We start from the raw sequence: 12,700 nt of genomic DNA on the forward strand, positions 1-12,700 counted from the left end.
CCCTGGAGCACAATTTCAGTCTCCCTGGTTATAAATAGCTCTCAAATTAACATGTTCATGTTAAACTAAAGACAGCAGCGTTTAATAACAAGACAATTGTAACTTTGCAATAATATAATTTCCTGTGGAGAAGAGTGCAGAGGTTGTTTATAATGGGATTGTATATTGCATTCAAGAGTTACCTGCGCCAAAAGTTCATATTTGAGATTTTCTCAAGGGCTGCTTGTACTGTTACTAGTCGCATTACTGAAATCTTGTGGATATAAACGGTCGCTGCAGCTGCTTGAGAGTAAGATATTCCCTTTGGCACCCGATGCAAATTTTATCCCGCTCCGAACTTAGTAGGATCCCTGCGCCGTCTGACAAATGCAGCCAATGCTGCCACTCCGATTTTCGTTTGCTTCAAAAACTATTTCAAATCGTACAAAGGTTAAGGTCTCACTAAAAGAACTAGCATCATGTAAAATAAAACACCTGACCCCAGACAGTATCTTTTTATGTAGTATTTTTTGTTCAGGCTTTTGTTTGACCTTTACTACTGTTTCGATGTCGCGGGTAAAGGGACAGGACTACGGGGCAGATTTATGATGCCCTTGCGCCTCTTTGTGCCGCAATTGCGTCACTTTATTTGACGCAACGGTGGCGCAAACAATGCGCCCTATTTACAACGTGACGTATCTAGGAGATGCGTCACGTTGTAAAGCCCTGCGCCATAAGGGGGGGGCGTTCCTGCGCAGGAACGCCTCCTGAAAGTGGCTGAGTGAAATCTATGAGATTTCACTCAGTCACTTTCAGGCCAATGCTGCGTCAAAACCCTGCGCCTGCGTGAAGCAGGCGTAGGCCTTGACGCAGCATTGTGCAGATGGGGCACCCCCGAGCCTTGCTGGAGCTGCGTCGCGCTTGCAACGCAACTCCAGCAATGCGCCACATTTCCATCTGTGCCGTTTTTGCACCATGGTGCGCCGCATTGTAAATGCGGCGCACCATGGGTGGCGTAGCTGTGGCGCACTGTAGCGCACATTAACTGGCGCATCCCTAGGGACGCGTCAGTTACCATAAATCTGCCCCTACGTGTTTAGTGCTTTACCCAGGCTCCACTACCTCAGTGAATGGACCTGACCAGCTTCAGAGCTGAGGTGAGCCTGGTGCCTTAAATGAACTCTGAACATTCATGTCCATATTTTACCCATGTTCCTATGTGTAGCCAGCTATACACCTTTTGTAATTGACCTGCCAGACACGAGTTGAGCACTACTAAACTTGATCAATTTTTTGGGAGGGTTACATATATCCAGCACTCAAATGACTTTCATATTTCACTATACTAATTCACCACTAAACCTTTATGGGTTTCCGGAGTAGCGTTCTAATCACCCAAAAAGCGCTTTGACGCCTCGTCAGGGGTAAGCGCTATATAAATGCAATTACAATATTTACATACCTTTGTAAACTGGTAACAAAGGCTGTTTGTTTTCTGGTTCGAGTACCCCATGGGCCCCCACTCTGCCTATTTCTTCCATTTGATTTTTACTTTTTACTACCTTAGTGTGAGAATGTATTTAATGAAAAGAAATATATAAAGTAGGGTTACAAAACGAAAAATGCCAGCCATGTGTTGTTTAAAGAGCCTGCAAAGGCCTTGTCTTCACACTAAATAGGGTTATAAATAAAATAGTATGTATACATTTGCAATGTGACTTTTCAATTTTTGTTTTCTTTATCAGTCATGGATCATTCAGGTAGCCCTAGAACACCATTAAAAATGCTTTCTGTTCAAAGCATGCACAGATAAGTGCTGAAAATAAGCTTTAGGGGACTGCTTATTTTTGTACCAACTGGGACATCAATATAATGTGCTGGCAACCCTAATTACAAGACTGGAATTTTGTTTCAGGATGAGCACAATATTTATTTCCTCCACCCTTGATCCCTGGACACTGAATAATGCCATAAAATCAATAATGTAACTTGTATCTGAAACCCTATGCCTTCCCTCAATAACATGCTGATTAACTTCAGCTGTGTCTGGGAATGCAACCTGCATTCAGACAACGTACTCCTCATCCTCGCACTATATAAAACAGCAAAAAATATATTACAAACTTTTGTGAGCACTCCCGTTTCCGGGCACTGCTCAAGACTGGAAGTGGAGCACAACCTAAGGATGGCAGCAGCAAGAATCCATCCACACATTGACTGTCTCTGTGGAGAAAAACAGGCACCCCCCAAACCTGTGTTTTGGGAATGTTTTTACTAATCTATTCTAAACGTTGTGTTTTATGTGAAAAATAAAGCACCAATGTAATTTTTTTGGGCTCTGCAGGAGGGAATGGCCATCAATGATGCAGAGTACCAGCTTCCAGAACTTTTTGTCAGGTTGTGATGGGGGGGGGGGGGGGGGGGGGGGGGGGGGCTCGACATGTACAAAGGTTTAGATGGGGGGGCTCAGCCGACAAAAGTTTGAAGACCTCTGCCTTAGGGCATGTGATTGCGCAACATGAGACTTGGAAAAATGCACTTTAGTGCATTTTTCAAAGTTTTTGCAAATTATCATGAAGTTCAACTTCATGGTAATTTGCGAGCCCTATTAGCGAAATCGCTATTTTTTGAACTTTGATGCATTGCATTTAAAGAATCTCAATTTGAGATTTCTTAAATGTAAGTAATCGCAATTTTGCGATTTCTTAATTTGCGATTTTTGCATTTGGGATGATGCATCCCAAATGCAAAAGTACCGGTCGCAATGGGGCAGATTCTGAGAATCCTGCGAGCGGATTTTACCTTGGTGCATCTATGCCATAGAATAGATGTTTCACCACTTTTCGATGGTCTCCGATATGGTACCAGGCAGCTACGGTCTTCATTGCTATATTATAGAGTCTCCACATTTTCACTGCCTTCTCACCCAAGCCTTGATAATTTGTATACCTCATCCCTAACCACCTATTTAGAGCATTTGACATGTTCCTCAAATATTCGTTGACTTGAAAACTGCCCATTCTCACGGAGTAATTGTCCCCATTTTGTTTACAGGACGTTCTATTATGTGATGCTCTCCCCTCTAATAAAATACTTGTTCGCTATCAAAGCACTGAAATGTGACAGAAAGCAATGGTTGTGTCGATGTTAACTGGAACTTTGTTAGATACTCTACTCTGATATCAAATAAAGGTGTAACTAGTGGAGGGGTGGGGCGGGGAGTAGGGGGCGTGGGGGCTGGGGGCTTGCAAATATTTTGTCAGGAAAAGGCAAATGTACTCTTAGCCGTCATTGTCATCCAGAATTAAGGTCGTTTTTTATGTCATTTGTTACAACCTAGTGCCCTCGTGTGGCCATGTTTGGTGGCACAGTTTGGCAGCTACTGCTAGCGATTGGTGATTTTAATGTAGAGTTGACCGTACTGCTTAGGTGATTAATGGCAGCCGTACCTTTTTCGGTCCAGCACTAGACAAGATCTTTTTATTTTAGGTCAAATTATAGACATAAACATCAAGGGGCAGATTTATGAAGGCCTTGCGCCGCCGGTGCTCCATTTTTAACATGGGAAAAAGTGACGCACCGGCGGCGCAAGTCCTTCATAAATCTGCCCCCATATTTTTAGGGGCTTTTGGAAGCTCTCTTCCCCTACTTGTCTATCAGTGTGTCAGTCAAATTTTGGCTCCGCCCACCACTGCACACGGTCAGGGGTTACAGGGGCAGCCCACTTCAGCAGCTGACTTGCCTCTCTCTGAATTACAGCATTCCACTCTTTCACAATGTTTACATATACACAAAAGTAGTCCTCTTGTGCAGGTTTACAAATAAACATTCACACATATTGGCAAAGCAAATGCTGACAGTCAACAACAGACCTGTTGGATTTGCCAATGCTTGCTTCTGTAATTATCTTGTATTACATTGCATTGCGCTTAGAGACCCACATGGGTGATTTGCTGTGCTTTAAAAATCCCTGATTCATTGCAATTACATCTATATTGTTATCACAGGTGTGACTCCGGCGGAGACTGCGAGTGCCTGTGCACAGCCATTGCCACATACGCTGAAGAGTGCAACCAGCATGGAGTATATGTGCGCTGGAGAACACAAGACCTCTGCCGTGAGTGCTTCTGGGTATTTTTAAGTTTTGAGATTATGTGACTCTAATGAACAGTTTAAAGATATTTCAGGAAATAACTGATTTACCTAAAATGTCTATTAAAAGGTGCTTAATTTACTTCATTTTCCCTATTTTTATCTTGCCTTGTGCCAACTCTGCCTCAGAATGTTGTTCACGGTACAAATGTGCCACTTTCTCGCGATTTTGTTTCGCTGGGCAGAATGTTGCTGATTTTCCTCTTGTCCCTAAAATGTTAAGCACTTTATACCACCACTGAAAGGACAACAAGCACTGGGGGAAGAGAGCAGAGGAAGTAGAAGGGAGGCACGGCCTGCGGCCGTGAATAAGTGACGGCAGGGGGCGGGCATCCTGTCATTCTGATCAAATCACTTTATCTCCCTGCGCCTACCACACAATGAAAGTGTCCTTGTGTAACATAACTGGTGCTCATGTGAAGCGCTCCAATACCTGGCAGAAATTGCAAATTATTTCAAGTGAGTGGTATGTGGCATGGCATCAAAACATGACATCAGGAAAGCTATGAAAATAACTATGGGTACTCCTTTCATCCTCCTCATGAGGGTGAACGGCTGAGTTGAGTCTGTGACACTTCTCTGTTGTCAACGTTCCTCTTCTGAACTATCTTTCCTTCTGTACTAATTTTCACAATGAGAGGTTGGAGTCCGTTGCTTGTGCTACACAAGGGCCGATATACCAGCAAGTTTAAACATATGCAACAGAAGCAATGAGTGAGAGTTACCACGGACAGCAGGACGACGGCGGGAGTGAAAGGAACTACAGACAGCAAGAGGAGGGCAGGCCTGCGGCCGTGAATAAGTGACGGCGGGGGCAGGGCAGTGAAGCCTTTGATGTGCCAAATGCTGCTGGGGAACCGAGTTGGAGCCTCGGCGTGGGCTCAGCATCCTGTGATTCTGATCAAATCACTTTATCTCCCTGTGCCTACCACACAATGAAAGTGTCCTTGTGTAACATAACTGGTGCTCATGTGAAGCGCTCCAATACCTGCGGGTCGAGTTCGCGTCATATAAAATCTGCACACAAAAGAAGCTGTGAGCAGAACGGGCTGCAAGGCGATTCAGGGTAATCGCTGAAGAGTAAAGGGATCAATGTACGCACATCCGTTTTAGTTGGAGAGCAAAGGTCACTAGTCTGAGTTTGGGAAGATCCAGCACAGATAGAAAGAGCGAATAGCTCTATTTTAGCAGGACTGGCTGGCTCAATCGAGGGCAATCTACCGAAATGAGCAGTGACAGGTTTCCAAGTATCTCTAATGGCAGGCAGCGCAGAGCGCATGCATTCTTTATAGCAGACGGAGCATAAACGCAACTCAGGACCAGAGCAAGAGGAACATTTACCAAACAAGCACTGGGGGAAGAGAGCAGGGGAAGTAGAAGGGAGGCACGGCCTGCGGCCGTGAATAAGTGACGGAGGGGGGCGGGGCAGCGAAGCCTTTGATGTGCCAAATGCTGCTGCCAGGGGGAAGGCTTGTGCATGAGAGCAGGTCACGTGATTGTGATTCACGTGAACTGTTCAAAATCCTCTGGGGCCTGAAGTTTGGTTTAGCTGCATTAGGGCTCTTTTCCTATTCCTGCGGAATAGGAAAGGCGAGCCCTAAAAAAGCACAAAACACCACAGGCATGTGACATTTAGTTTTTTTGGGCGGATGTGGGGAAACTACACTAAAAGGGAGTTTGTCGTGCATTTTGCGTTTAAAAAAAAAAGGACCAGTACAAATCATGTCATGGGGGGATTCACAAAGAAGCGTTACAGTCTCTGTTTTGCGCACAAGGAATCTTTCTCCCGAATACAGATTATTGCTCATGGACTATTGTGTTGGTAAGCAATCTTTAATGTTAATGGTGGTCCTACCATATCAGGATTATGGGCTTTGAGTATATTTTCTTTCCAAATCTAAAAGAACAATGCTAATGAGAAGCTGTGAAATAATATTACCTGTGTCCCCATTCCCACAGCCATGCAGTGCGACAATGGGTTGGAGTACGAAGCTTGTGGTCCAGCCTGCCCGCGGACATGCCAGAATATTGGCACGGAGCTAGGACAGCACTGTGACTCCATTTCTTGCGTGGAAGGCTGCTTCTGCCCACCGGGGAAGGTTTTGCACGGTAAGTAATCCCAAGTGATCCCAAATCCTTTCTCGTCTCTACCAGATAGTACATCATCTTGGATGCTGTTTCCTCCTAATGTGTACCTAACTTGCCCTCTACTATTATAGGCCCAAATGCATGTTACATAATTAATATTATTGTTGTTATTGGTGTTGCTATTATTATTATTCTTAGAATTACAATTAACTGCTTATTTTGCAAAAGAATAAGGGCTGGGCCAAACGTTTTGCTCCGAATCCCGTGGCTGGTGCTGACAAATATCATGATTTCGGAATACCAAGCTTGTGTAGTCTTGATTCCAACTCATGCCTATTTAGTCAACCACTAGACACTCTCTGCCCCTTCATCTCACTCTCTTCGTCACTCTTTTCCTGTCTTTCTCTTTCTCGTCCTTTCTTCCTTTTGTGTTTTTCTCTCCCTTGTCTGCAGGTCTGATCTTCGGAACCCAGTGGCGTAGCAAGGGGGGGGCGGTTGACAGGGAGGGGGGATCTCCCCCGGGCGGCATGGGTTTTTGGGATAGCGGCCTTTCTCCAGTTCTTACCTGCCATCTTGGGCCGGCAATAACCAGCACCCCCACATTTAAAAGCAGTCGCGCGAGTCAAGCAGAGGAATTTCACCATCACCCCTCCCTCCCCCCGATCTTCAATGTGGCCGCCGCCGGGTGGCAAACACAGGGACCAATACGGGCGGCCAAAGGGCTAGCTACACCACTGGTGGAACCTAATACAGCGAGGGCCAGACTAGGAACCAAAACCAGCTATGGCAAACTGATCGGCCGGCCCCCCTGGCAGGGGAGGAGGGGTGTGCGACGAGCTGTTTTTTACGGGCGGTTTCGGCCGATTTGGTTACGGGGGCCGATACGGCCCCAGTAACAAAAACAGCCCCACAGGGACTAAAACTAGCCCCCACCCTGGCGGCCCACTGGGGAAATGCCCATTGCCCGCTACGCCCAGTCCAGCCCTGAATGCAGCCCTGGAAAAAAATGCGGAAACCATTTCTGCTTCCTTCGCCTCCTCACACAGTCTCTTTCTTACCATCCATTCTTGTTCCCTCCTTCTAGCCTCTCGCTTTTCCCTTTCTGAACAATTTTTCTCTCCTCATCCCTCCCTCCCTCTCTTTCGCTCTCTCTTGAAGCCTTCATGCCCCTGGTGAAATTAGTGCCGGTATGCTGGGGCAAGTTTATGAGGTATTGGGAGTGGTCCTGACTTTCAAAACCGGACCCAAGGGCTCCAGTCCACTGGGAAATGCCTGGTTCAATAAAAGACCTGTCCGGCCCTGTAAGCTCAGGAGGTCAGAGTCTGGTGAGGAAAGGTCTCCAAAACTGAGTGCTGGTGGGCCCCACCGGCAGCCGTCAGCTCAAATGGAGCACTATTTGTTATTCTATCTGATTTTTTCTTGCCTTCATAACCAGTGGCGTCGTGATCCTCAGGCTAGTAAACTGGGTTCCCACGTTCACATTCACTAATTCTTCTATCTGCAGGCTTGCAAGGAAAAGCTCATACAAATACTCTGTAGTCGAATAATACAATGTCAGATCTCGAGGGCTATCGGCCCAGTGCTACCACTTCAGCCAAGTACAGTTAAGGAGACATTGATGAAAACGAGGGAAAAGAGAGCGAAAAAGGCAATTAGAAAGAGTGTTAAAAAGAAGTGTAGGAAAGGTTGGAAGCAAGGGTGAAAGGGAGGCATATAGAAGGAATATGGGAAATCGGAAAGTAGGGAAGAAAAATTGAAAATCAAAAAGGATGACAAAAAGAAGAAAGGATAAACCGATAAATTACCGAATGGGTGAAAGGAGGCAAATGGGAGGGTGAAAGCATGGGGTGGGTGGATGGAAGGAAGGGGGAAGGAAGAGTAAAAGGATGAGTATACCGTCGGATGGATGGAAGATAACAGGGTGGGTCCACTAATTGATGGATGTGTGGGTGGATGTGTGGGTGGATGGATGGGAGAATGGAGGGAGTAAGTAATGGAGGGTATGAATGGGAAGCTGGATGAAAAGTGCAAAGAGGGATGATGGATGATGGACCGAAAGTTAGATCAAATTATGGAAAGAAGGATGGAAGGATGAAAGGATGGGCAGGTGAAACGGTGACTGGGTGAACAGATGGGAAAGTGGGTAAATAGTTGTGTGGACGCGTGAAATAATGGAGGAATGGGTGGATGGATAGACAGAATGGGGGTATGGGTGGATGTAAAGCTGAGAAATGATTAGGTGGAACGGAAGATGCAAAAGAGTCAAGAGGACCATGAGAACAGATGAATGAAGAAATAAGTAGACAGAGGGGAATATTATGCTGTATATCTTCAGTCGAGAGGAATGGATAACATATGAAAAGAGATGGGGTTTGAATTTTGTCTGTAAAATACCCATATCTATATTTTTTTAACATTCCATCATGTGCTCAGTGCCCGACGGTGAGGCACTTTGGTCGATGGCCTATTTTTCCTTGTTATTTGTAGTTTGTTATCATTGTTGTGTGATACCACCATTGGTGCAGTGTAGTGGAGGGTGCAACTCATTCGCTCCGTCCTCACACAAATCCTCTTTGTTTCTCTCTTCCGGCCTCCCCTGGGGTCCTTTTCTAGGTGGTGGCTGCATTGATCCGTCGGAATGCCCTTGTTACTGGGCTGGCATGCCTTTCCCTCTGGGGGCTGCTGTGCAGCAGGACTGCAGAAACTGGTGAGTTCTGTTCTTCTTTTACATTCCAGGGTACATCCTCCTGCTCCAGTTTCTACGGAGGTTGGATTAATGCAGGCGATTTTTTTTAATTCATTGTTTTCAAAAGCAAACTGCGTTACTCCCGCCTAACAGGTAAAACATGTGTCTCGCAAACTGCTTGTCTCGCGTAGTTAATTTGGATCCTCTGTGTAAAATCAGGCCCAGAAAGGCCCAAACGAACTGCCTTGTTCGAGGGTATATACAGGGCACAAGTCCTAAAAAAAGAAGCGGGGGGACGCCGACACTGGAAGTGACGTCACAACAGGAAGTGACGTCACGAAAGGTGGCTTGCACCATGGCGCTCATTGCCTCTCCTCCGCAAAGATAATGGTGTCCTCTCAAAATTAACAAACCCAGTGGCGCACCGGCTACGAGATCCACGGGAGACTGCGCACAAATTAGCATTCGCCCCGCGCAGTTAATGACAGAGAGGCCAAAGAGTGAAGTCCAGCTGTTTGGCAGGGGGGACGGCGTCCACCCGGTAAAATAAGTGGGGGGATGCCGTCCACCTGCGTGGTACCCCGACTCGAGCCCTGGGTATATACATTGTTTTCCAAAGAAGAACCACCAGCATTCCCACGCTGTAAGAAGCTCCCGAAATAAACATTTCTCAGGTGTGTCAGAGCAGCAAATGTGAGTGTTTTGTCACCAACTTTAGCTATACAGGTGAAAATACCAAATTAATGAATTTCGTGTTTTTCTCAAGCGGCAAAATCCTTTCACCCACCCCCAGTGTGTGTACAGCTCCAGATGAGAGGTAGAGTTGGCCAGGGAAGCAAAGCGGGACCAATTAGGGCCCATGGTGAACCTTGTGGTGTTGGGCCTCAGGCCCACATCACGGCAATGATGGACACGGACAGCAGGGTCGGTATAGTGGTAACTGGCCTCGAGCACGTGCACCCGGGCCCTTTTATTCACTGGGGCCACGTCACTCGTCGCACCCGTGATGGATGGGTGTGGGGTGCAGCGTGCCCAGCCCTCGAGGGAGTGGCTGGAATACCAACTTTCTGCTGGACACTAGAACGTGTCTCGCAGGATACTACATTCCTCCCCAACTTTATTGAGGAACAAGCAAAATGCTAGTCCAACCTGTGGGGATAAAACAAAGTTAACTAGTTACCACAGGGTCCATCAGTCTCTAGAGTCAGGTGGCAGGACGACAGCAGACCTGGATTGGTGACTTGGCTTGCAGCAGAACCTTCTCAGCGGGTAACCGTAGTTTAACCTGAGGGCCTCAGGACACGACCGCTGGCTGGGAGACGTCCTCTGCATGCCGACAGTTCGTTGACGGTGATATGTCTTGCTGCCTTGCCTGGTTTCCACTTTCCTGACATCCGTGATGGTCCGTGGTGGGTTCTAACAGTTTATTGTAGTGGGCTGCGTCACAAAAATGGATGGAGTCCTAACGGAGAGTTCACAGAGGTGTGGCTGAGCCGACTGTCTTTGTTGAACGACTGGGCTGTGACCGGAAAGCTGTCGGTGGGGCAGAGTCTCTGCTCGTTCTCCCGCCTGGGGAGGCCCGTTGTCGGGGTTGCTGCGGGACTGTAGGAGGGCTGCGCTGAGGGCTACTTGTGTGCGAGCTGGTGGCAGCTGCAGGACCGCTGAGGAGCCGTTACTTAGTCGAACGCCCAACTCCCACGGGTGGATGAGTCGTGGACAAGACTTGCCTTTGCTGCTTCGGTTTCGGTGTGTGCCAGGTTCACAGGTGGCCTCTGGTTTCTTTTGTCTGCTGGTGTGGCGACGGTGCAGGACTCCAGTCCCCCGATCTTCTGGGAGTGGTGATGTTTGATGCAGGTGGTGACGGCTGGCGTGATGGCGGTTGCCAGCCATGTGGTGATTTGGGATGACAGGTGGTGGTGACTTGCTGGGAGTGTTGGATGTCCGGAGGGACTTGGCAGCCATGTCCCTCTGCTTTGCTGATGTTGACCTTAGGTGGCGGCTTGACACGTAGAGTGTACGGTTCCTCTCTTGCCTGTGGTGGGGCCACTGCCGACTCCATCTTGAGGCGGAGAGAGGGCGGGCGCTCAGTGCAGATCTTCGCCCATGGCATCTGCGGACAGGAGCAGGGGTGCCGACTGACTCAAGACTGCCGACGCTCGGGGATGGACGGTCGCCTGGGGAAGCGTTGGGATGAGACGTGGACTGAGCTTGCTGCGGCTTATGTTTGGTTCATCCATGAGGCTGTATCCTGAGACGTTGGTCCGTCGCCTAGGGAGCGTTGGGATGAGACGTGGACTGCGCTTGCTGCGGCTTATGTTTGGTTCTTCCGTGAGGCTGTATCCTGGGACGTCGGTCCGTTGCCTGGGGAAGCGTTGGGATGAGAAGTGGACTGCGCTTGCTGCGGCTTATGTTTGGCTCATCCGGGACGTCGGTCCGCCTTGGTGGCTGTCTGGCGTGTCAGGGTGTGCTTCTTGGCTGGCTGTGAGTCCTTGGTCTTCTTCCTTTGTTGGCTTGTTCAGCCCACCTGTGCTCATCCGGTCTTCGGGGTGACAGAGCTGTCACTTCTTCTTTTCTTCGAGGGCGTTGCGTTTGGACCTCGAGGTGGCGCTGCCGTGGCGCCGGCTTCTGCTTTTGCTCTGGCATGCTTGTCTGGACTAGTCACTTGGTGACATGTTTCTTCCTTGCTGGGCGACGTGACATTCAGTCTTGTGTCGCTGGTTGTTGGAGCACATGGTGCTGTGGCGGCTTGCCACCTGGGGTGTGCGACTCCTCTCTTGCCTGCCGTGGGTTACTGCCGACTTCATCTGGAGGCAGTGCGAGGGAGGACACTGTTGGTGGTCTTCGCCTTCTGTAGGGCTTCGCTGTGGCGGTGGAGATGTGTGTGCTCTCCGACCTGCGTTCAGCAGTGATTCTGTGTGGAGAGGTTTTCCTGGGTGCTGACTGGGCTGTCAGGTTCACAGGCGCGACCTCCTGTGCACTTCTGGCCTGGCGTGTCCTTTGAGTGCCGGGTCTCATTTGTGGACGCTCTCTTCTGGCACTTGGGGTGCCTGCGTTGTAGATTGCGGTTGTTTACCAGTAGGGCGGGTGATGGCGACCTCTTCACTGGCGGTGGCAGTGGACAGCCATGTGTGGTGCGTGCTCTGCACCTGTCTTTCTTGCTCTATTGCTGGGAGCAGCTTCCCTTGGGACGTCGCAGTCAGAGCTGGTTATCCGCTCTTGCTAGTGGGGCTGTCCATGTGTGTCTCTGAGTCTCCTGTAGCTCCTTACGGGGTTTGTCAATTTCTCCCTGGGCTTTGCAGAGGTGGCAGGCGGTGCTCTTGCCTAAATGATGCTGGTGCGACTGGGGCACCTTGGTGCTCTTGGGTGTGGTGGCTACCTGTAGACTTTGCTGTCTTTGAAGGCATCCTGGCCGTTCTCACTTGCAGGGTGTAGAGGGTCACTCCATGGGCTTTCTTCGCTGAGGGAGCGTCTTGCTGTGCCTGGCGCAGTGTGTCTGGGGTGCAGTGCCTCTATGGTTGTGACAAGTCTGCAGCCATTTGTCGTGGCGGGCAGTTAGCGTGTTTGATAGCTCTTTGGATGCGCTCGTTTGGCTCCTCTTGCTAGGACCTTTTAGCAAACTCTTGTTTTCTGATCCTGCTGCTTCTGGCAGGGTATTGAAACGTCAGGGTCTGTCCTCTGGTCTGTGGTTAAGCATGGGCGAATTTTGCAAATTCGCGATCCGTGAATTTGCGGATTTGCGAATTCGCGATCCGCAAAATTCGCGAATTTGTGCGAAATTGCGGATTTTTGTTTTTT

The 12,700-nt window shown here is 48.6% G+C and overlaps 1 protein-coding gene across 1 annotated transcript in view; it reads left to right on the plus strand.

The window, feature by feature from the left end:
• The window catches only part of LOC147685082 (SCO-spondin-like), a 1,395,910-nt gene that overhangs the window by 98,881 nt on the left and 1,284,329 nt on the right, over positions 1-12,700 (plus strand). The window contains exons 12-14 of the mRNA XM_086939757.1: positions 3,987-4,096; positions 6,091-6,240; positions 8,833-8,926. Of these exons, the coding sequence (XP_086795883.1) occupies positions 3,987-4,096; positions 6,091-6,240; positions 8,833-8,926 (354 nt within the window). The remainder of the gene's footprint in view (positions 1-3,986; positions 4,097-6,090; positions 6,241-8,832; positions 8,927-12,700) is intronic.

Source organism: Lissotriton vulgaris, chromosome 10, assembly GCF_964263255.1.
Source record: "Lissotriton vulgaris chromosome 10, aLisVul1.2, whole genome shotgun sequence".
NCBI classification, from domain to species: Eukaryota; Metazoa; Chordata; class Amphibia; order Caudata; family Salamandridae; genus Lissotriton; species Lissotriton vulgaris.